This window comes from Gobius niger (genome assembly GCF_951799975.1).
Source record: "Gobius niger genome assembly, chromosome: 16".
Taxonomy (NCBI): Eukaryota; Metazoa; Chordata; class Actinopteri; order Gobiiformes; family Gobiidae; genus Gobius; species Gobius niger.
Window position 1 is genome coordinate 4216919 of NC_136867.1, and position 24788 is coordinate 4241706.

The 24788-nt window shown below is 41.6% G+C and overlaps 1 protein-coding gene across 2 annotated transcripts in view; it reads right to left on the reverse strand.

Moving 5' to 3' along the window:
• Positions 1–24788, reverse strand: part of cdin1 (CDAN1 interacting nuclease 1) — a 167966-nt gene that overhangs the window by 119117 nt on the left and 24061 nt on the right. For both annotated transcript variants that reach the window (XM_079573228.1, XM_079573227.1), the window contains exons 3-6: positions 19058–19103; positions 15115–15179; positions 13253–13313; positions 3583–3655 (exon numbers count right to left, since the gene is read on the reverse strand). In XM_079573228.1, coding sequence (XP_079429354.1) covers positions 3583–3655; positions 13253–13313; positions 15115–15179; positions 19058–19103 — 245 coding nt within the window. The remainder of the gene's footprint in view (positions 1–3582; positions 3656–13252; positions 13314–15114; positions 15180–19057; positions 19104–24788) is intronic.

A 24788-nucleotide genomic window follows, 5' to 3' on the forward strand; every position in this document is an offset into this window, starting at 1 on the left:
TAGACAATACGGAAAATGTTATCATCCCGGCTCCCATTGTAAGCAATAATAAAAGCTCTCGGGCGCGTATGGAGATGGGGGAATGCAGCGTGCCATTATCTGCGAGCGAGTGCTTCAGCGGCTGGATGAATTGCCTGTTGTACAAGGCGCGCCGACCGGTATTTTGACAGGCGCTGGATAACGGCGGGTCCAAAGCAATCACATCTCTGACTTTGACAAATGGCTGCGCGGCGCTGGAGTTGGAAATAACACACATCCACTGTAATCTCTTTCTTGATTAAATCGGAGGCGCGTCTTCCCTGACACGGCGCGCTTTTCTCCCAGAGTGCGGGTTTACGTTGTCCCCAAATATCATGGGTATGTTGTAGGGAAGATGTTGAGAATTAGAGTAGTGGTAATAGAAGTACTTAGTGAATACTGAAACGGGAGTAATCGCAAGTGAAATTTAAATCAAAATGTAATTCAATTTAATGGTCGCAAAGGCTTCATTTAGATTGGAAAGTCTTGTTGCACGATGTGGCTGTATGCTTCCAATAACCTGAAGTAGAGCACGCCGGTACTTCATGTTCTAATCCATTTACTAAACAAAAGGGAAAAGTTTGACATATTGAGGCAGGAAACTATGGCGATAAACAATGTTATTGAAGGCTTTATAAAATGGTAAATGGTCTCAACTTACATAGTGCTTTTCCACCTACATCAGGCCCAAAGCGCTGAACAGCAAGGATCCACTACCCCATTCACACTCTCATTCACCCATCAATTTACTCAGACACTGGAGGTAAGGTGGGTCAAGTGTCTTGCCCAAGGACAGAACGACAGTATGTGCCATAGAAACTAAGGCTAAAGTTTAAAAATGAAAAGGCTCTGTTTGAAAAGTTACCCGGGAGGAGCTTTGAGCCGAGTCGCTGCTCCTTTACATCGAAAGGAGCAGCTGAGGTGGCTCGGGCATCTGCATCGGATGCCTCCAGGTATGTCCTAGTGGGACAGGGCCTCGTGGAAGACCCAGGGCATCTCTGCTGAGACTGCTGCCTGCGCAACCCGGCCGGATAAAGCGGAAGAAAATGGATGGATGGGTGTTCAAAAAGTACTTAATTTTCAAATATCCCACAATGAATATGAAATACAAAGTATTAATTTATGAAAAAGGGTGCTAAAATGCAAATAAATGTACAAACGATAAATATTGAGCACTAAAATGCACCGTTTACCTGTAATTTGTTGAATAAGTTGATATAGTAATAATCGTAGAAAAAAACTCCTTTGATAAGGATTGATGTAGGACTGATGTAGGATAATATTTGTGAAAGCCCTAGAATTTTCCAAAATCGACTTTTTAAAGCTTTTAACAAACTTGAAAGGCTGTTCTCTCATCAGAAACAGAAAGAGCTGTGCAAGCCGCTAGGGCGGGGTAGGCAACGTCAGGCTCGGGGGCCAAATCCGGCCCTCTAGCACAAAACCTTAGGCCCAGCAAGATGATTTTGAGAAATATTATTATGCAAAAGAGAGATAAATAACTTTTTAAAGTGTGAGTGTAATACCACCACCAGTCCACTGCAAAAAAGAGATTCACTAGATTAGTTTACAATTCTCAATTTGAGCATAATAATCCAAATTTGAGTTGCTTTTGCAAGTAAAGATGTTGGGCTTTTGACCAAGATCATTGAGATGATTGAGCACTGACTATTGACTATTCACTATTCACTGCCAGTGGTGTAAGAACGTACTGTCCCATTGGCAGTTCTACTTTCTTATTTATCTTAAGTGAGTTTTACCTTAGAACTAGTCTGGAAGCGCTTTCCTCGCCGTACGTAACGTAATCCACTCATTATAACTTCCGTGCAGCCAAACTGTGTATTTTTATTTTTTGTCTTTATTAAAACAGCTGCGCAGCAAAGGAGAACAGAGGTTGGGGGGAGTGGGAGGGGCTTTTTCTTACTGGCTCAGGGGATCAGGAAGTGAAACTACTGGATATTACGTTTCCTGATAGTTGATCACTTACTGTGTGTTGACAGCTTGACGCAGGATGGAAATACGGGGGAGACGTCATTTTTATGAAGGTCAGGAAGCTAAAGCTATAGGCTAACGCTCAATAAAACATACCAAAATAAAAAGACTATAGACAAGACCTCTTTTTTTGCATAGTTCATATTTGTGGCAGTATTTAAAGTCTCAACTCATCAAATTAATGTTCGCCTTCCTAATTGCAGTCTGAGCGGCACGTAGCGATTTGCAACCTTTAAAATCTTGATCCGGCAGTGATTAATCATGCGGCCTTCGTAATTGTTGACTTTCTTTGCAGACTACTAACTCCTGAGTCCATTTCCCCTGGTGGACCGGTGAAGATGGAGGGATAAGCAGGCGGAGGCAGAGAGGGGTGGCTGGATGCACTGGGGGATGAAGGAGAAATCAGGCCCCGTTATAAATAACCCTGATGAGGTGAGCTCGCATTGATCCGCGCGGCTGCAGAGAGGTGGGTGGTCCTCCGTGGGCTTAATTGCCAGTTCTGTGCTTTGGGACGAGGCAACAGCTAAAATGTGGTCTGTCTCTTGTTAGGCCGGCTGGGAATAAAGATGCTAGAACAAGGTTTGTTTTACCGTGCAATTATATATTTTATATTAGAGCCACAAGATTCATTGCAGTTAAATCAAAAGGTGACTGGTCATGGTTAATTTAAAGGGGGGGTATTATGCAAAATTAACTTTTTCAAGCTTCACATCATGTTATTATGTCATTCCCTTATTAAAAACATGCCTGAAGTGTTGCCTTGGCACATTCACATATTTTTGAGTAATCTGTAAAAACTCTGATGGCGGCCATTTTAGGGACAGGTTTGCCTGAGTCCTCCTAGGAACGCCCCCACCTCCTGGAGACGCCTCCGAGCTTTCGTCACCAGCCGAGTAACCAACCACTGCTCCTCAGCAGAACCCCCTCCCCACTGATGCCACAGACAGCGTGTGGAGGGGGCGTGTCAGAAAAGGTCAAAGGTTCTTAAAGAGACAGAGGCCTATTTCAAGACATTCACTACAGCCATTTTGAGAGAGAAATTTTATACAAGGCAGTTATTCTAATTTACTGCATTTACAGACCAACAGAAGGTTTGGTCATCATTGTAGTGTGATATAGACTGGTGCTATGTGACTGAAAAAAGCACAATACCCCCTCTTTAATGTAAACATCACTCAAAATCAACCTTTTTGCGCAGTTGACAATGTTACAATATTGTTTCCTGCAGTATTTTCCTCATTCACACAAAGTTCACAGTGGGATGCAAATGTTTAGGCAAAACAAAGATTAAGAAAGAACATTTTGGCTGGAATGAGCAAAGGTTTGTTTGACAAAGAAAGGGCACAGAATTTCGTGAAAAGTACATTTTATAAATTTAGTCGTAATGGCAATATTTGTCCAAAAATGTGCAATTCAATTCATTTAATCTTTGTATGTTTTTTCATTTGCATTCTAGTTGAACTCAAAGATACTGTATATTTGGTGGAAAAGGGGACTGAAAAGATAAACCACGGTCACACACGGACGGGGTGGCGGACAGAACTCACTGGTGAATGGGTAAAGGGTTTCACTCACGTGTCCCGCAGTCCGAGTCCTGGAGGGACCGGTCCAAAATGAGCCGGGCCATGAGAGCAGGGGACAGATCCACCTGGACAGAGAATTATCAATTTTACGAACAATTACATCAAGTTTAACTGCCTAAGCATGCGCCACACTGAATTTTAGTAAATATTAGACTAGTATTATTTTAGAAAACATGTACAGGGTAGCACATCGACGTGGTTCATAAATACAGAAAGACATTATAATAATAAATCATAACAATCAAACAATATCTGCTTTGATATTCCTGCCGTCTACTGGCCAATATTTGATGGTGTAAGGTCATAATGCAACACTGGGGGCAGCATTGCGCACTTTCAGTTAATTGCCATTTTGCTGGAAATCATTTGAAGTAGAACCTCGGCCCGTAGAACATTCTGCAGGCTGAGGTTCTACTACTACAAACAATTCAACTCTTTCGCAAACCAAAGTTGAACAATTAGGGAGGAACACACAAAGTCATGTGTGGAGGACAAATGGAACAGCACATCAACAAGAAAACCCTCTCCCCAATGTGAAGTCTGGAGCAGGAGACTCATGGTGTGGGGCTGTTTTGTTGACTCAGGACCTGGAAAATGTGCTATCATCAATAGAAAAATGAAAAAGTTTATCAAGATATTTGAGAAAAACCTGAGACATTCCAACAGCGTGGAATAAGTAAGTGAACCCTTGTATTAAATATCTGCTGATCCTTCTTTTGCAGCAATAACTGTTTTTCTGTAGTTGCAGATTAGGATGAATCTTGGACCATTCCTTTGTACAAAACTGTTGCAGTTTAGCGACATTCCAGAATTCACATACTTTTTCCTCCCTGTCCTGCGAATGTTTCAAAATATGACATGTAATTGTTTGGGTGGTATTCGTTCATTTGGACCAGAATTTCTCACATTTTTGTCTAAATTGGTCATAAAATGTGAGAAATTCTGAAGATTTCAGCCTTTGACAAGTCCTGGAGAACAGTGGAGGCTCGTCACTGATTTGTCCACCCAATGATGATGGATTTTTCTGCGAGGATATCGCCGCTTGCCAGACTAACGGGTATGGAGGTGATACAGGATAGCAACATCAGCCAAATAGCTTATGATTCTTCATTGATTTCATTTCTTTTTTTAAAGAGGGGGTATTATACTTTTTTCAATCACATAGCACCAGTCTATATCACACTACAATGATGACCAAACCTTCTGTTGGTCTGTAAATGCAGTAAATTAGAATAACTGCGTTGTATAAAATTGCTCTCTCAAAATGGCTGTAGTGAATGTCTTGAAATAGGCCTCTGTCTCTTTAAGAACCTCTGACTCTTTCCGACATGCCCCCTCCACACGCTGTCTGTGGCATCAGTGGGGAGGGGGTTCTGCTGAGGAGCAGTGGTTGGTTACTCGGCTGGTGGCGAAAGCTCGGAGGCGTCTCCAGGAGGTGGGGGCGTTCCTAGGAGGACTCAGGCCAACCTATCCCTAAAATGGCCGCCATCAGAGTATTTACAGATTACTCAAAAATATGTGAATGTGCCAAGGCAACACTTAAGGCATGTTTTTAAGGAGGGTATGACATAATAACATGTAAAGCTTGAAAAAGTCGATTTTGCATAATACCCCCCCCCTTTAAATTCTTTTTTTTCTACACAACATTCAGCTACAAGCACTTTTCCAAAGATTCCAAAGATTAAAAGATTTTATTTGTCAATGAATCGAAACTGTTGGTTCTCTCATCCTTGTTGTGGAGCGGGGTTTGGGGAGTGAGGGGTGGAAGCACAGGGAGGGCAGGAGGTTCTGTTCTTCAGTCGACTGGACCTGGCCCGTGGATTACGCAGTCTCCTCCCTGAGGGCATCACCTTGGAGAGATGATGGGATTGCGTGGGGTTTCCCGTGATTCTGAAGGCTTTGCGGGTGGAGTACATGTCCTTAATGGAGGAGACGTGTCTTTTAACTTCCAGTGCTAAAATGTCAAAGGCTGAAACGCACTGTCCAACTACAATTTTGAAAACTCTGCAATCAAATAATTCATCAAAGAGCCCGTTTTAACATTTGTACGTTTTTAAATCAAATACACCTGTAATTAGCCCATCTAACAAACCGGGCGCTCTAAACTCCCCAGCTGTCGGTGTAAAGCGTAGATTAAAACAGCGCTTGCAGACAGTGCTGCTCCTCCTGGCCCCCTCATTATGGAGCGCTATATTCCCTCGGTTGGAGATCATTTTTTCTCTTGTTAGCATAATTGGGGAGCAGAAGTGAGAGTGCCGTTAGCCTGTAAAGAGGAGTAGTGCTTTTCATCTTCCTCTGTGATGCTTCCTTGCTAACACTGAAAGCTTCTATTCCTCTATCTAAACAACGACTCTGTCCCTGCAGCGGGATCTGTTCACGTCTCCGTAATATTGCATTAAGGCCAAACGTGTCTATAATAATTAAGGGAAGGCACAGTTTATGTCTTCATTAGGTGTAGATTGCGTTTTGAGCTTGGGGCTTTCCTTCTTGTCCAAGTACACTCTCCAGACAGTTTATCTTTTTTTACTGCAAAAGAATTACCACTTATTTCTAGATACAATTGCAAGCGAGGAGACTAGTAATTGGTAGGCTGTGCGCTGTCAGTGAGGGGGAGACTTAAATAAAAAGCATTATGCCTTGCTGAGAAAAGTGCTTGATATTTTTTATTTTTTTGTTACTTTTTTTACTATTGTGCCATTTTTACAATTTACACAATTAGCGTGTCAGAATTAACACAAATATGTGGGGGGGAAAAGTGCTTGATATTTTTGAACATTTTTTATCCTGAAAACATTTCATACTTGACCTGCCTCCTACACTTAGCAACTGGTGTGTGTTGTCAATGATGGGATGGTACACAAGCAAAAAAAAAAGGCTTTGCTGGTTAATAGGGTTTTGGCAAGCATTTTACTATTAGGTGTTGAGAAACCAAACCATTTTAGTCATACATTTGATGCTAGTTTGAAGCATATTTTGATTTGGATTTATTTTCACATAGTAAAAACAATAGCATGATTACATCTGGTTTCACAAATGTGATGGAAGGTTACCGAAAACCCTCAATGGGCTTAACAAGTGGCAACCTTCATAAGTTAAGATTAAAAGCAAATGTGAAGCACGCTATTGTCAAAAAAATAAAATTAATTAAAATACATTGTCAGCAAACACGATCCAACGTAGTTCAATACCAGGTTTAGAAGTGGATGAAGCATATTTGTTCATAAAACAAAATGGGGTGACATCGTTTATTTTCCCACTGATAGCAAACTAGCAGGTTTAACCAATAAAGGTACTTTACCTGATTTGCTTTTACAATATACTGAAAAAAGACATTTGTGCGCAGTAAATTAAAGCCTCTAAAGCAAAGTTCACTAAATGGCAGACCTCGGTGACGAACCTTGGATCCGAACTTTGGACCCAACTGTAAATCCCTTCAGATGAGTGGCTGTGTGTGAAACAACAGCCCAGATGAACAGAAAGATAAAGTGCTGCCCCGGAGCTCCTTGACACTTTTTTTTTTTTTTAAGAAAAGGCAGCGAAATGACTGAAATGCGTCTCGCTAAAATTAAATATACATGGGCAATCGTCAACCTGGGACATTGTCCTCAACCTGGGACTCAACCTGGGACTCAACAGACCTAGTTCCACATGCAGGTGCGCCTCAGCCCAATGCCTGGTCAACCGGGTTGGATAAGCTTTTCCATAGCGCAGACCAGGGTCAAACCGGTCTGACCAGGTATATTTAGGGACCTCTGACTGTGGCCAAAGCGGGCTCAATCGTACTAACGTGGCGTGAACAGACGCTGGCCTCTGATTGTCAAACGGGAGAGCGAACAGCCCTCGCCTATTTTCACGAAGGTCATACGGATTTAATATTTCACAACATCATACCACTGTACTAAAAGGATGCATGCTTATGAACTCATCCCTGTGAAGTATAAGGATAATAGAAGTAGAAAACTAGGATCTCTGTCAACAAAATACAACATCAGTGCACTGCGGAAATACAAGTACACAATTAGGACCGTGAATCAGTTGACATTTAACATTTGAAAGACGACTGAAATGTCCGTAGCGCTCAACGATCAGTTCAATTAAATTGAGACCAATCGAAATGCAACTTCAACTCCATTTGATTGCAGTTAATCTTGCAGACACTTCTCCCGGTATCCCTGACATTGTCTAGAGTATCCCAGGTTTTCCAGGACCTGTGGGAGCGCTGTAACACTTCATTAGCACTTCAGAATAATGAGCGCGGAGCGGAGTCTAGGGAGCGCGGAGCGGAGTTGACACATGAAAAATGGCGACATTACCAGCGCGGGGCCAGCCTGAATAAGGACCACCTGATTAGTTCAGGTACTTGCATCATCCTAATTTTCATATTAATCACCAGTCCATCCACAGTCACGTCGCGGCACATCACGCCGGCTAACGTGTGGCTAAGGCTCACAGAGGTGGAAACTAATCATCATTGTCCAGATTCTTTTGTTTTTCGAGCTGTAGGATGGAGGACTTACAATGCCATGTGGCTCTTAGGGATTTCTCGAGACATTAAAATAAAAGCCATGACAAAAGCTTGGGCATCCATTATATTGCAGCTTGTAAACTATTTTTGTAGGTCTTTCACTTCTAGTCTGAAGGATTTTGGCTCATTCTACCTGACAAAGGGTCTTCCAGTTCTGAAAGACTTCCGGGCTGTCTTGCACACACAGCTCTTTTGATGTCTTTCCAAAGATTTTTTATTACGTTTAGGAGACTGAAGGCTATGGCCAAAACTTGAGGTTGTCCTTGTGTATTCCCAGAATTTCTTGGAATAAAATTCTTCCATAGATACAAAGACATAGATGCACTGCTATGCAGACGTGAATGTCACAGGTACGGATTTGGCATCACTTTCTTTCTCATGTCAGGGGCAGGTTACAGCGGCGCTGGACAAAACGGGATATTTTGTCTGCATTTTGAACAGTTTTGCATCAAAGAAATTAATAAGTATGATTTCCACAAAAAGAAAAATACTAACAAGGAAGTAATGAAGTATTTTTTTTTACTTAAGACGCGACACAGATGAGCAGAGACAGACCTGCTCAGATGATGCAACAGTAGAAAACCTTGAGCTTTTAAAAAGATGGAGACCCAAACCCAAAGTAAAATCTCTTCATTTGATCTATTCTTATAAATTAAAGTCCAAAAACATCTACATAATTATCAGTGGCATTATCGGTTATTGGTTGACTTGAACCGAAACGCCGAAAATGTCCAATTTCCATTGACGTGCATCATTGTCACTAGCGTTGACAACTGTTGGCTGCGTAGAGCAGGAAATTTGAGCTCGATAGCCTCCCGGATCCGGTGCTTGTATTCACATTCTTCTGTCCCCATGATCCACGCCCCCTCCCCTGTCCATTATAGGGCTGTGCAATTAATTGAAATTCGATTACGATTTCGATTATTACACTAAACGATTATTAAATTAGCATAATCAAAATGTTTATTATTTCATTAATTTTTTATTTATTTATTCACTTTTTTTTGTGCAAAGCAGACTTACATTATTTCATGCCGCTGGGATTATTTTCCCTTCGCATTTCATGTGCCATGGCTCAAAAACAAACTGCGCTGTGTGATGATGTCATCAGGCCGCGCTGCTCAGTTTACTTGTGCAGGTGTGAGGGCTGGCCAGCAGGGGGCAGGTGTGAAACAGAGACCTCTCCTTAATCGAGGCAAACTTTAAATCATTTGTACTTTTATGACTGTTGAAAAAACATATATTCATTCATATTCAGCATAGTTGTTGTTGTTGTTAAATAAAGGTACTTTTTTTTTTTTAAAGGCAACAAATAATCGTTTGAATAATCGGGATTTCAATTATGACCAAAATAATCCTGATTATTATTTTTTCAATAATCGAGCACCCCCATTCCATTCCATTATTTTGGGGTCAGATTTTGGCTTCATGGATCTGGCTAGCTGTCCCGCTGTCACCTTCACGCACTCATTTTAATGTTGGCGTTTTGTGGTGCGTTGAATATTTGTTTCCCCAGTATATGCTTCATTACAAGTTTGGCATGGTATTTCGTGAATTGCATTGCATTCATTATCGGGTTGGATGTTGTCCTTGAGGTGCAATGAGTTCTGGTTAAAGCAGGGTTAGGCAACATCAGAGAAATGTTTTTACACAAATCAGAGACCAAATACTCACTAAAGAACGTTTTTTTCTGGCAAAAATATATGATTTGCAGAAAAAGGTGCTTTATGTGGGCTACAATAGTGAGATTCGGCTTGTTCGGCTTCCCTGTTGTGTGCAGTAGTGTCCCCACCCTATGGTTAAACAAAGCGACTGACCGAGCGCACAGGCAGAATCACGCAGGACACCGACACAAACCTCCAAGCGTCTGCGTACACATTCCTAACTTGGAGCATAAATGGGCCTTAAGGCTAAGCTTTGTGTGTGGTTTTATTTTATCTCTAATGCTGTGAGCCCTTTCTATCCGTTCTGTAACTTCTCATGGTAGGCGTAGCCACACTGAAAGAAAGAAACGGTCACAACGGCCACGCTTGGGAACAACAGGCTACAAAGAAAATGAATGGGATAAAAGTATTAGCGGCAACTTTTGAGCAGAAAAACTTCTATGACCAGTTTGAATGACCTTTCCTTCAATTTCCGCACTAGCCTCAAAAGAGCAGACACTGAAGTGACAGGAGGTTGAAAGCGGCACCTGAGCGGTCTCCATCACGGCCGTTCCTTCCCCTCTGCAGCGGGATATACTGTCTCATAAAGCCAAGGAGCTACGTCAATTAGCCGACTGGGAGACGGAGAGAGCCGTTTAAATGTTAAGTAGCGTATTAAAATGACAGTGAAATGGTTCATAGACAGTTATCGCAGAGCCAAATTTAATCCCCGCAGTAGAAAAATCATGTGCCAATTAAAGTGGATGTATAATGGCGGTTAGCTCGGAGGTGAGGCGGAGGTGTGGGAGCGGGGCAGGCTTCGGAAAGGCAAAGGTGACATGGATTATTTCAAACACACGGAAGGGAAAACAACACGTTTCCCAAAGGTAATCAGTCCAACATCATGCGAACAGAATATGTGTAAATAATGGCATTTCCAATTTAATATCTCCATTGAAAATGCCAAAGATTAGTAATAAACAACATTCCTGCATGACAAACTTCACATTATTCCCTGATTTTAAAGCAATCTCAATCTCAGGGACCAGTGCAGGTGGGCCCTCCGAGTTGGCAGTGTGGCTGACCGGTTAGATGAATTCTAGCCTCACAAGATGGTCTCGAGTCAGGCTGATGGTCAGAATCACATGGCTACTGAGTAATGTTACACTGCTAAATTGTAATGATTGCATATGCCCCAGAAGGAGAGGAAGATAAAATGTGTGGACCATGAGAAGTTTAGAGAAAGACACAAAAGATTAATCTTCCACATACTGACTCTTGGGCATGAACCTAGTAAAAGATCTGCTGATGGGTCTCTGAGCACTGCACTACTTTAGCCCACCCCTCTTCACAGGTCACACCCCTTTACTTTAAACTTAAAAAAGGTAGAAAATATCAGATAGTGTGAAATCTATTTGATAATACTAGAACCTGCCAAACTGTATACACTTCTGTCCCGTCTGTCTGTCCGGGGGGTAGCTTACCATCACCGTGTGCGGAGAGAATGAAGAACAAATCCAAAATTTCACTGGCCTTTTTCACATGAAAGTGCTTAAAGGGGCTAGATGCAAGTTCGTCATTTTATGCTCACTGCTGCCACCTCAGGTCTTAAGCGTAGCTGCAGCTTCTTTATTAAGCTCATACATAACACTTCGGACCGAATTAACTCCTTTCTGGAGGATTTTAGAGGCAGTTGTGGTGAACCAGTCTGGGCTCATTCTGTACATTAGGACATGGAGGAACATGTAGGGGGAGGAAAGTACATAATTTTAACATTTTTAAACTCTATATAGTCCCTTTAACACATACAAATATGCTTCCGTTGGACTCCAAAAGGTATACAAGCTTTACTTGTTACTATTGTGTCATTGCGCAAAACCAGTATCTTCGAGCTTTTAATCTTGCTACCATGTTCAATCTTATTACAATGCTGATCCCCATCTAACGGGGAAGTATTTTGCTTCCGTCAAGCAGTTTCACAGTTACTGTTTCTTCTTATACAGGTGAAGCGGTCCGTATTTGCGCTCAAAGTGTGTTCTTCCGGGCAACATCGATTTTCTAGCTTGCCATTAGCCAACAGTGAAAGCTTGTGTATATCTCATTTTATTCTGAGAACTACCGGTAGAAAATACTCCTGTCCAATTCGCAATCCTGACCAGTCCAATCTCCTCAGTCAATCTTCCTGCCGCATCCTTACATAGACATTTAAAATTGTATTCAGTCAAACATCCTTGAAGATAAGAATGTTAAAGCTTCAATAAAGCATAAATCCACTTAAAATATATTTACTTTATACCATCAATAATAAACAGTAGCCTCAACTCAGTCTTCCCTTTTGTTTTTTCTGCTGCCCTGCCCAGCTGACCCTCATTGGAGTTTGAAATACATAATTCTTATTGCCCGAGTCAAATTCCCCTATTAACCCCTGAATGTCAACAGGTGGGGAGTGATGAAAGAGAAGTTGACCCGCCGCCGCCTGGCCCGCCGTTTGTGGCCGCGCTGGGCGAGCTGCAATTCAGCCAAATGACACAATCCAACTCCCCAAAAAACTATTTCCACATCTGCGGAGGGAGGGGAGCGATAATTACATTCGATAATTGATAATGGACCGGGCCGTTTGACCATTTGACCAATTGCGGTAATGGCTCACAGACCGGGGATCGGTGTGGTGGTATTTTCAGTAAACGGCATTTCGAGCAGAGAATCTTCACAACACCACGGACAGCATTTGTCAGAGATGGAAGGAACTTTTTAACATTTAATCAAGTGCATGAGAATCTTTTTAAAAATACCTTTACTTCATTCAGCTTTGGCAATGTACAGCTTTTATTTTGAATGATCAGAGTTTGGTTTTCCAATAATAACTACTACAAATATTGGGTTTAATGCACATAAGGCATATCAGCAGTAGCGCAATATTGATCCTTTAATAATATTACAGAAACAGAGTACAGAAAATTCAAAAGTTTGTTTTTTTTTAGATCACACACATAACTTCATTCAATCATTCACAAGATCCTAAAATTTGAGCAACTTTGTTGAACGCTTTATGTAATATTGATGTTTATTCAGTCAAATTATTACCAGCTAATGTAAAAGGTTTCTTTACAATTTGAGAGAAACTTTATATTTTGAAAGGATATGGAGATTACATTGCCAATAACTCAATCCAAAAAAGCTTTTGTGTCTGTATGTGGAGTACAACTTTGGCATTGCTTCAGTTGTATATCCAGTTTGTTGCAAACTATCCATAGATTCAAAGCATTATATAAACATCGGGCCTGGTCGCAAAATATAGAGGTGGGTCTTAAATTTTACATTCATATTTTGTTTACTAGTGTTGATGTGTGCTTTGTTTCTTTACCAACTTTGATAGTATATAGTCTATTATCATGTTGTAGTGCAATATACACACAAGCTCTGTGTAAAATGCAAATACTTTGATGCATAAATCCCTGCATATTGCATAATTTCGCACAGTTTTTTGTCTTTACCTCATTAGCCAACTCCAGCATCACCGGGTCGTCTGGGCGCGTCTGGGCTTCACTCTTATACCTGCGGTAGGACAAACCACAATGAAAAACACAGACAATAGAGGCTTGTGGCGGCCTGGAGCAGGCTAGCCCAGACCTGCTAATGTCCCCGGTGACTGGGCCCCGGGTGGCAGATGGCAGGCTGCGTGAGGTCTGCTGCGGTTAACGCAGCACTGCTCGGGAGGCTTCGAATTTCCTCCAAACCAGACAGAAGAGTTGCCTAGAAATGGCTGCGACTCTCGCTCCCCTTCTGTGTGAAGTCCAAGTGCACCCAGGTCAGACGATCTTTTTTTTTTTAATCTTCAAAAAGTTGTTTGAAAATGTTTTGTATGTTTTTCATTGCCGTGCTTTGATAAAACACAGGGACAGTGAAAAAGGAGACATCTTTCCTAAAGCATAACGAGTTCAATTAACTACAATTATCAGGCAAGTTTGTGTGAGGAAATACACAGCCTGATCAAAAATAATGTCATACACTCTTATATTTGACGCCTTTGATTACAGCACACCTTCACTGTGGCATTGTTTCAATAAGCTTTTTTCACCAAGATCAACAGCCCTCCATTTGACTGTATTTACTATTAATACAGATGATTAAGGTTATGTCAAAAAAACTAAATCAAGCCTACTTGTCTCTATAGCATGTTTCTACAGAGCACAGCGGCACAGGTAGACAGACCGCGGGGAGACCGCGGGCGCAGCAGCGATGAACCCCGTGTGTCACGTCAATAGCGGCGTATCGAAAGTTTGGAAAGAAATTGCAAAAGTCAGCCAATACAGCGCAAATAAATGTAGCATTTGCAGCAGCAAAGCAAAAACGTAGAACTGACACGTTTAAGTGAATAAAGTCATGATCGAAGAGTTCTGCAACTTTATAAATGTTGTAAGAGTGCTTAGTTACGATGTTCGTGAATTCATTCAGAACATTCATTATTCCCGTGTTTTGTCAAACTCCTCCTACCTACCTAGGGGGAGAATTGAGATTGGGCCTAAACATCGGAAATCAGTCTGTAAATAGCAATATCTTAATACTTATTTATAATATAATACTTATACTAATTGTGTTATGTATTTATACATAAATAAATTATTATTATGAACTGCTGAAATCAGGTAGCGATTTTGCAGGTATTGTATTGCCTGGTTAACGCCAGACTGCTGTGTGCGCTCAAATCATTTGGAACTGCACAGCAGCCTGGGGACCATGGCCAAAATTTTCACATGGATTTGGGAACCAATCACAGAACGAGGAGGGATGGCAAGATGATGACGCGAAGCTTGTAGTTTATTTACGGCAAAAAAAAAACAAAACATGACAGTAGCAGATGCGACGCTATTTTTCGATCAAGCTTTAGGCCGTGTTCTAAATAGTTTAGCTCGAAAGTTTACAGCGGGTACGTCATACGTCATCAGATACGATGATACGATTGGCTGTGGCCACGTGCAGACGGATATGATAGACATTCGTAGCGCCCGTATAAACAGCTATGGACGATCGTACATCACACCTCTCCTACGAGAAAATGAAATGGTGGTCCCCAGACTAAATATCACTTGTGATTTTAGTCTAAATATCACTTGTGATTTTAGTCTGGCGTTAGCCAAGCTAGGTATTGTATTGGCGAGTACCTTAATTAATCAACTGCTTACTGTAAAATCACAAAATGATCAATCAGTGGCAACACTGCATTTTGACAGTATCGTGGCTGTGAAGGTTCTGCAAGATCTAAATATTCTAAAGATCGCTGACAGCAAAAAAAGGCTTTTAAACATTTGTTTTGGATATGGCATGAATGCCAACAAACCAAAATTCTCATACTAACCGTTTGTAGTAGCTTTCGATGGCATCTGGTGCGTGGTGTCGAGAGATTGTCCTTTTTGTCCTCTTCTGTAGAAAAAATAATAATAATGTAAGATGTATATCTTGATAAGCATTTGATTATTATTGGATAGCAAAGGGAAAGACACATAAACCCTGCTGAAACAGTAGTGCCCATTTTTTTGCAATCCAGCATATTCAAGAGTTTGCCCATTTACTTATTGTAATATTAGAACAATAGTCATCCAGGTTAATCAATCAAAACAAAAGAACTGGACTTTTCATCAAGGGAGGAAAAAACCTTCAGAATATTGTTTAGGATTCTGTGCGTTATGTGGAAACTAAACATGTCAATATTTGGGAGACATGTCAGTGCTCAGTGATTTCAGAGGATTTCAGGTCAAATCTGAGGCGCAAGTCAAGAAACATAACAAACCAAAAGTCTTATATCCATGTGTTCACCCGCCGAGCAGATTAACTATACGATACAACTGTACGATAAAGTCACTACATATGAAGCTGACTTTTAAGCTGTGCTGGTTGAATTTATAGTTTATTATTACACAATTCTCTTCCACAACGAGCCATAGTCTATCGTTGCATAGTGATAATCGGCCTCTTTATTAACATTTTAGGTGGATTTGAGCTTAATCCCTGGGGGAAACCCTGGCGTAAACTGTGGGTGTTTAGTTTAAGATCTGTAGGACATCACAGTTAACCCCAAAACAGAAGTTTAGTTTGAAAGCACCTTGGGCTAAACGAGGCACTGCTAAAAACAACATAACAGCCCAAAGTGAACCAGAAATGTATTCATTGGTTTATTTGGTCGGGAGAGTTAATGAACAACATACATGGGTCTCATGCATGTAAACACGGACAATCGGATCGGTGGTTGTCATGTGACTGGAACATGACTGGTTTGACAGGTGGATAGGAGTCAAATCTTTAGCCGAGTTGGATTAGACTTCTCATGTAAAAACGTGGTGATTTTCCCCCACACACCCCTGAGTCGTACTCACACGCCTGTTTGGGAACCCCTACTCTGTCTACTATACACCGCACACTGTATTTGAACAACCAGCCGCAGAGCTCTGGGGTCAGACTCATTTCATTTCAGTAAGTTCGGCCGGGGGTCAGAGTGTGCTGAAGCCGGCGTGTTCTACACCTCCATCTCTCCTCAAACCGTGTATTCATTTCCCCTTTTCCATCACGCAATGACCCCATCCCGCATCCCCCCCCCCTTCGCTCTGACATTTCTATGCATTCAATTACCAGGAGCAAGCAGCGCGGATAAGACTTTTAAAAAACGCCACTTATTTAAAAACTACTAACACGGAGAAGAAGGGGGAGGGAGGGGGGGGGGGGGAAATGTAATTCCGGGGAGACAGGGCGCGTGAGTGGCAGCTGTCAGCCCGATGATGAATTGCTCCATTTTGCCGTGCGCTCCCTTTCTGCCGCCGCCCGGCCTCGGCCATTTATCATCGTCTGCTGTCAGCCGGAGAAGCGGCAGTGACAGTGCGAGTCAGCAAACATTTAGCGCACGCCGGCGCACTACACGGGGAAATGATTATTGTCAGAATAATAATGGTTTAGCATAATTTATTACAGGTCCACCAAATAAGCAGGGGCTAGATGTTATTAGACAGATGGATGGGGAAGCCTTGGCAGACGTCCACCGAGGGCCCGGGCGGAAGGAGGCACTGCAAAAAAAAATAAAAAAAAATAAAAAAAATGGTTGCATGGACTTCGAAACAGAATTTTGATTTTGGGATAAAATTTGACTTAAGATTTGTGGCTTTCATCCAAAATGCCAAACTGGCCACAAATGCAAACAATTTTAAAGGGGGGGGGGGGGGGGGGGGGTTATGCAAAATCGACTTTACATCAGGCATGTTTTTAATGAGGGAATGACATAATAACATGAAGTGTTGCCTTGGCACATTCACGTATTTTTGAGTAATCTGTAAAAACTCTGATGGCGGCCATTTTAGGGATAGGTTTGCCTGAGTCCTCCTAGGAACGCCCCCACCTCCTGGAGACGCCTCCGAGCTTTCGTCACCAGCCGAGTAACCAACCACTGCTCCTCAGCAGAACCCCCGTGTCGGAAAGGGTCAGGGGTTCTTAAAGAGACAGAGGCCTATTTCAAGACATTCGCTACAGCCATTTTGAGAGAGCAATTTTATACAAGGCAGTTATTCTAATTTACTGCATTTACAGACCAACAGAAGGTTTGGTCATCATTGTAGTGTGTTATAGACTGGTGCTATGTGGTTGAAAAAAGCACAATACCCCCTCTTTAAGATTTGTGAATATAAAAGAAATTAATGATAACGACATAATTGACAAAATAAAAGGGGAAATTTATTTGAAACTATTTTTTCCCCCTTTAAAAAATTGCCATTGAAATTAGCCCAGAGTAACAAAAAAGCATTTGTGACCCTGCAACATTATATTTTTGCGGTTTTCAAAGCATCCCCCTACTTCTCCTACTCACTGGATACCATTAGCTTTCACCTACTTTTATATGGTGGATTGGTGGTTATAAATGGTGGTTAAATGGTTAATAAACTTGACTTTCTTTGCCATGTTGTTGTTGGCGCCATACCTAAGAATGTTAATGGGGCTATGCTACAACTTGTCAGAGTTCATCAAAAACATAAAACCCGAGCCTTTCCTCGCAAAGATGATCAACAACAACATCAGCAAAAGAGTACCGTATTTCCGGACTATAAGTCGCACTTCTTTTCATTTGCGGGGGGTGAGTCTTACACTCCAGAGCGACTAATATGTAATTTTTTTTCATCATTAGGCATAGTTTGGATGGTGCTGAGTAGTTTCAGTTACTGATTTTCACGCAATATCATAAGCCATGTTGTTGCTATACAGCAATTTCAATGAAGAGGGAAATGATGGCTAGAGTTTTCCCTTTGTGATGAGAGGATTAAGCTTAGCAAGAAATAATGGTGAAGAAAGCATTTTCTGGCTGCATAAGACCTTAAGAGGGGCTTCCAGGAGATATTTGTTTTGTTTCGTTTCTTAGCGCAAAGGTCAGCAATTCATGGAACTTTGACTGGCTCTCACGGCTGAATGTTCAGACCGGAGTCGGTGCTGTCAGTCTCACCTTGACTTCACATACAGTATCTGTTATCTGTGAGCTTTTCACCATGTTACAAAGTTGTTCTCTCAACGAAAACAGACCTGAAGTTGAGCTTCGGCTCTTATCTCATCTTTAAGTAATCCTGGGATCTTCCGGAGTGGAAAAAGCTCCTCCTGAGGTCCTCTTCTCCGTCTCTTGCCATCGAGGAGTAAAAACACTTAGCCTCCCCTTTTTCTCTATTGAAACAGCTGCCCATCGAACGGGAGCACAAGGACAGGGGCGTGGGAGGGGCTTACGGTAGCTCATGTGGAGGATCAGGAAGTGAAAAGTTTTGATCAATATTGCATTTTATAACCGAAAAAGTGTAAGATAGTGATAAAAATGTGTTTGACATTATTACCAAACACCTGCTAAAAGTATCACACCCCTTCTTAAAATAAATAACAGTTCTATGATGACTATGACAAAAGCATGTTCACAAACTGGGCATTAATTCCCTTGCGTTGTAAATTTATAAAACAAAAGTGTAGCCTTTTTCTAACTATCCACCAAAACATCAGGCGATTTTTTTTTTGAAATAAGCAACAATAGCGATCGCTTGTGTATTCACATCACGTTGCCGTCTTTTTCTTTCTTTTTATAGTGTAGGGCCCTTGTCCCTGAAGGGGAGGAGCGTACAGGGGAGCGTCGGCGAGCGGCTGCGGCGGGGCTGGTGGTGTGTGGGCGAGGGGTGGCATCTTCGCAAACCAATCCCGGCGCTGGCAGTTCAATTACGAAGAAATAAAGGGACATTCATCATTCAATTAGGCATCTGTCAGGGCCCAACAAAAGAGAGAGAAAAGTTCCAAACCTGGTACTCGAGGGAGAAGATGCTCAGGAGGGTGGACTGCGAGTGACTGCAACAAATAAAAGGAGGACAAAGTTAATTACCAAAAGAGCGGTGTGCGCGCAGACAAAAGGGGGGTGGGGGGGGAAGAGATAGGAATGGAGGGGAGGGCATCAAAGCAGCGGAGCCGGCTGCCCTGTAATCGAAAAGAACACGAAAACAAGTGTGGCAAAGTTGTTCCAGATGAACACCTCCGACAGAGGGGCAGCCGCCCGGGCGGGAGTGGAGGTGTGTGGGTGGACGGGCGGGGGGTGTGGGGGATGATGGATGAGAAATGAGAGAACGATGGGCTGATTTTCGAAGGGCCGCTCGTTTCATGTTTGCGTTCAATTGCGCTGCCCCCTGTCTGTTTAAAAAGATAAAGTGTCAAAGTTACCTCATCAGAGCCGATAAAGCGAGGCAGGTGAGTGAGAGACATTTAAGTATGACATACAAGTGACAGGCACGAGCGAGAATCTCTGTCCAACTTTCAAAGGGGTATTTACACAAAAATATTGGTTATGTTCCAAAGAAAGAAGAATTATCTCAAGTTAAACTAAAATTAGAAACTGGGATAGTTTCAGTGCATGTGTAAAAAAAACAAAAACAAATTTAACCCAATTTTAGAAATACTTCTGAGGAAGACAAGTACTGACAGAATTAAAATATTTATTTTTTGTGCTAATTTATGTCACAGATGGAGTCAGTGTTTGTTTTTCTCTGTAACAGACCGTTGCACCAAATGTTTATGACTATCCGTTTGGTGCTGATCCTTTTGAGACCATATCTTCCAAACAACATTTTTTTTATATTATTTTGTACATGATATATTGCCCACCCCTTCTGGTGTGACATTTTTCATATTATGTATTTAATATGAGTGACAAGTGATGTAAAACTGGCCAATAGCCATAGCAATCAATAAAACGTCACCGAAGCCATGGAATCTATTCAATTTAAAAAGGAGCCGTTCAAAAGAGTGGCTAACCTCAATGATTTTCTTTTAAGAAGCAGGGTTAGGCAAGTTTGCTTTGTGGAGAGCCGATTTTCTTCACTGTCAAAAGTCCAAGGGCTGAACTCTCAAATTGTAAGCTGAAGTAAAGCTTCTACAACTACAGTCACTGTCTATGAATCCTTCCTCACAGGTGAAGAACCTGGGTGTGATCTTTGACTCTGAGCTGGCGTTTATTCCACACATTAAGAATATCACAAAGATAGGTTTTTACCATCTAAAGAACATAGCCAGAGTCGCCCCATTCTCTCTCGGGCCAACACGGAGACGCTCATGCATGCTTTTATCACCAGTCGTATCAACTACTGTAATGCCCTGCTTTCTGGTCTTCCCAAAAAGAGGATCTCAGGTCTACAACTTTTACAAAACTCAGCAGCTCGTGTCCTGATGAAGACCAGGAGGCGGGACCACATTACACCGGTTTTAGAATCGCTGCATTGGCCCCGTGTGTTTCAGGATCCATTTGAAAGTTCTTTTAATGGTTTTTAAATGTCTTAATGGTCTTGGTCCTTCTTATCTTTCAGAACTGCTTTTACCTTACGAACCTTCACGGCCCCTTTGCTCCTCCGGCAGGGGTCTCCTAGTTATTCCTAAAGTCAACAAAAAGACTCACCGTGAGGCGTCTTTCCAATATTACGGCCCTCGCCTCTGGAACCACCTGAGGAGGAGCTCAGGGCTGCAGAGAACGAAAATGTTTTATATGGGAGGTTGTCCCTGGCGCATTGTTTTAAATGTTGTAAAGCACTTTGTGATACCTTTCAGTATGAAAAGCGCTTTACAAATAAAGTTTGATTGATTGACTGACAAGTAGTAAGTAGTAGTAGTTACGAAGTAAAACTTTCTACAAATCCTACCAACGTTGTACTTGTACATCATATACGGCCTAAATGGGTGTCCTGCTAATAATTTTCAACATTTCTACTTCACACACAACAGAGATCAAATGCATGTTAACTATATTTCTCAAAATCTTGAGGGCCAGAGGTTCTACAATGGAGGGCCAGTTATGGCCCCTGGGCCTGACGTCGCCTACCCCGAACTCCTGCTGTCTGAGAACAAATTTGCTTAGAGGTACGCATCTGGATAAACATTACTAATAGTGGGATCAATTTACAATAAAAGAAAAGGGGCTACAACTGCATTACCAAGTAACTGTGCAAAAATCTCTTTTGTGGTATTTCCTCTGGAGCCGCTTTGGTCATGAAGGTCACATCACTGGTCAAAAGTATTCAAAGTGGCAGGTATAGTACTCGCTGTGAGCAGTGTGTCAGCTCAGCCATCGTGCCAACAGAAACTTAACCAAATGTTTCCTGTTTTAAAGTGGACATACACTAAAACATGTCTCCTATAAAACTAGCTAGCGTAGCAGAAGCTCCAAAAAAGCTCCTCCTCAAGTCCTACATGTACAGGAAAACATTTTCTCACAATTCGATCTCTTGCTAATTCTCTCATTGTAAAGTAAAAACACTCCCCATAGCTTCAATACTCTTTGTTTTTATTCTTTTTCTAACCAATAAAGTGGTTGAGATCACCTGCATTACCTTACACGCTCTTTAAAACTCTGATAGTAAACTCTAAAGTGACGAACACAGGACAGAGGGGTGAGCATCTCCTCTGCACACATCCACACCTCCACCGGGGACGAAGACGGGGCCAGTGCAATTAAGTGGGCCATTAAACGCTCAACTGTCAACATGTGGACACTTAAGAGCGAAGGACTTCACCTGCACATGAGCGTTTCAATATCGCCGCAGCGGCACATCTGGGAGGTTTTAAATGGATTACTCACCATAATGAGCATGATTGCAGCTTAATTGCTAAATCTATGGCCAGTTAACTTTAAAAGGCAGTCAAACGGCCCTTAATATCAAGCAAAACATATCAGTTTCAGAAACAATAAGCGCTTCAGGGCACGGTTTTGTTTTTCAGACCAACTTCAAACACTCTACTGTCATCAGATCAAGTGCATGCCATGTTCTTGGTGACAATCAGTCTTGGAAGAGGTCAAATTGTACTGAGAAATAGGATTATGTTTACAAAGGGACAATTGACTGTAATTAAATGAAAATTGTTACTGTAGTTAGCAAACTGCAAAGGCATTCTCCATGGAGTCTGATTATGTCCAAGACCCACTATATACTTTAGTTCAGTGCTTCTCAACAAGAGCCTTCTATTACAACCTATGGCAATACTCATCTTACTGTATGATAAAAAGATTTCACAGATACACATTACACTGAACTAAAGTACATTCTACGTTCCAAGAGTTCCCCAAAATGCTTCAGATCAGGGGCCACTACATCTTGATATTGGTCTCTGAAAGGAATGTTTTAGCTTCATAATCAAGTATGTCCACCATTAGCCCGTGATGAAGTCCTACATGAGTCTGTTATGCGTGATTGTAAAGATATGTAGGTCCAAATGATAGAATAAATGTCATTATTTATTTAGAATATTACGCTGGCCAAAACTAACTATACAAGATTGACTCTAATGCTTTAAATCTACAGTTCTCCACAATGTGTAGCGCAGTGGTGCCTTAAGTGCGGCCCAGGGCAAAATGCAGCCCTCAGTCCAGTAAATGGTGGCCCACAGGTTTTGTGTTGAATTGGCACACATTCCCAGAGACGGTACTTTTTTACTTATAATTCTGCTGCAATTATAGCCTCAAAACCGATTTTTTTCCAAGTCTAATTTAAGGTGTGGAGCAGGGGTTTTAACCCAGCGAGCCATTTTTACACAACATGAACATCGGAGAGCTACTCATGATTCAAAAACACTTGTGTAAAATGTAACTGAGGTGGAGTTCACCCAGAAGAATTACTTGCAAAGGTGGTATTTCAAAGAAAGTGACTTATACTTTAGAGTTTGTACTCCTTATACTTTACAATATTGAACTAACTGTTTACAGATTGTGTTCAGCATGTTCAGAACAAACAGAAAATGCATCTAAAATGCAAGTTATCAAGCATGTAGAGATGTAGAAAGTCTTTGGCGAGCTACCTAGAAAGGCCTGGCGAGCTACTGGTAGATCCCGAGCTACTGGTTGGAGATCCCTGGTGTGGAGCAAAAAAAAACCCTCTTAAATGCACCCATTTAAATGTTTCACTGCATTGATAGGACTACACAGTTAATACTGTGTTGAGGACCACAAACAAAACACTGAAAACGTCCTTCATTTTGGGATGTGGTATTAGATTTCCATGGTCTAACCATGACCAAAAGTCAAGAAGCCCGTCAAAGTGTGTGTTTAATAATGACTAGCAAAAAACAGAGGGCCTATTTATTAATCTGTGAATGATCAATACAGTGGAACATGAACCAATTCATATTTTCTTAAACAGATGAAAATAGCCATATTAAAATCAACCAATTTGTTATTTAAAGCAACCTATTGTTTCAAATTGCTTGAATTCTTCTTCCATAAATGAGAGTTAACTGTAGGAAATCCAAATCAATGATGAGTTGAACTTATTATTATAGTTAAGAAAAAGTAAAGTAGAAATCTGGATGTCAGCCAACAAAGATGAAGCTTCTTTAAAACGGTGGTCAGTTTGCGCAGCACCCCGCTAATGCTCCATGTCCCATTTCCCATTGAACAGACATTAACAGTTCACTTATGGCAGTCTTTACATTAATGCACATCCAGCCTGTGCTCTCCAGGGCGCAGTGCGATCACTTCCCACTCCCATGTGAAGCAAAGGCCAGCCATACAATGAGCATTACATAGTGTCTGCGCCTCACGAGCATCGCAGGGTAACAGTAAGTCATGTTAGCACTCCATTCCCTGCATTAGCGCTATTGGTTTTGGCAAAGGCGGAGGTAGCAACAAATTACAGGAATCATCCAAAGGGGCCGGGAGAGCGAGAGCTGGAGAGGAACGCTAAATATTTTCAACAGGCAAAAGGTCAAATGCAGAAAAATGTGTGGTCAGTGAGTGGGCCGGGGACGTTACAGTTAAATAGTTAGCGTATTTAGTTAGACAAAGTGGTACTGGGTGCATGTTTGGTCTTGGCAACCTTTTGTGGGAGAAAGGGTACGTTTTAGCCATAACATTTAGTGAAAAACACTGTGGAGGGCAGCTATGGTCTCCGCTTCTTACGTCCACCTCTGCAGCCTCTACATTTCCTCAGTGACGCCATTGAAGTTAAATAATTTAGTGGCCAAGTTGGAACCTTAATGTAAGCCAATGCGTACAATTACATTTATCAATATTGCAAACACAAATATGGCTTTGCTCCCTTTGGATCTTTCTTTTGACCTTTGCTAGTGTTTAGGAAGAACTCTGGTGGATGTCATTTAGATCACGAGGAAACAGAAGGTTGGGAGACACTAGAGTGGTTTGTGAATTACTCTCTCGCAGGCTAATGATCCCCTTTAGCACTCGACACAGCAGTCATGTTCGTCTACCCAAAAAAGTGCACCCGACAATTCCGAACGCAGTGCTTCTCTTTGTCACCAGTTGGCATGAAGTTGGCTTTTTTAATGTCCAATTTGGGATCAACAACTTAAATAGAGTGATATGTAGGGATGGGAATTGATAAGATTTTATTGATATCAATGCCATCAATAATTTTACCTATCCATTCGATTCTTTATTGATTCCCAAATCGTTGCCTGACTTGTCTGTGTGTTGGGAAAACTAACAATGTGTCTTTGAGAGTTATCGAAAGCACATTCGTTCCTTGTTTTTCCCCAAGAAAA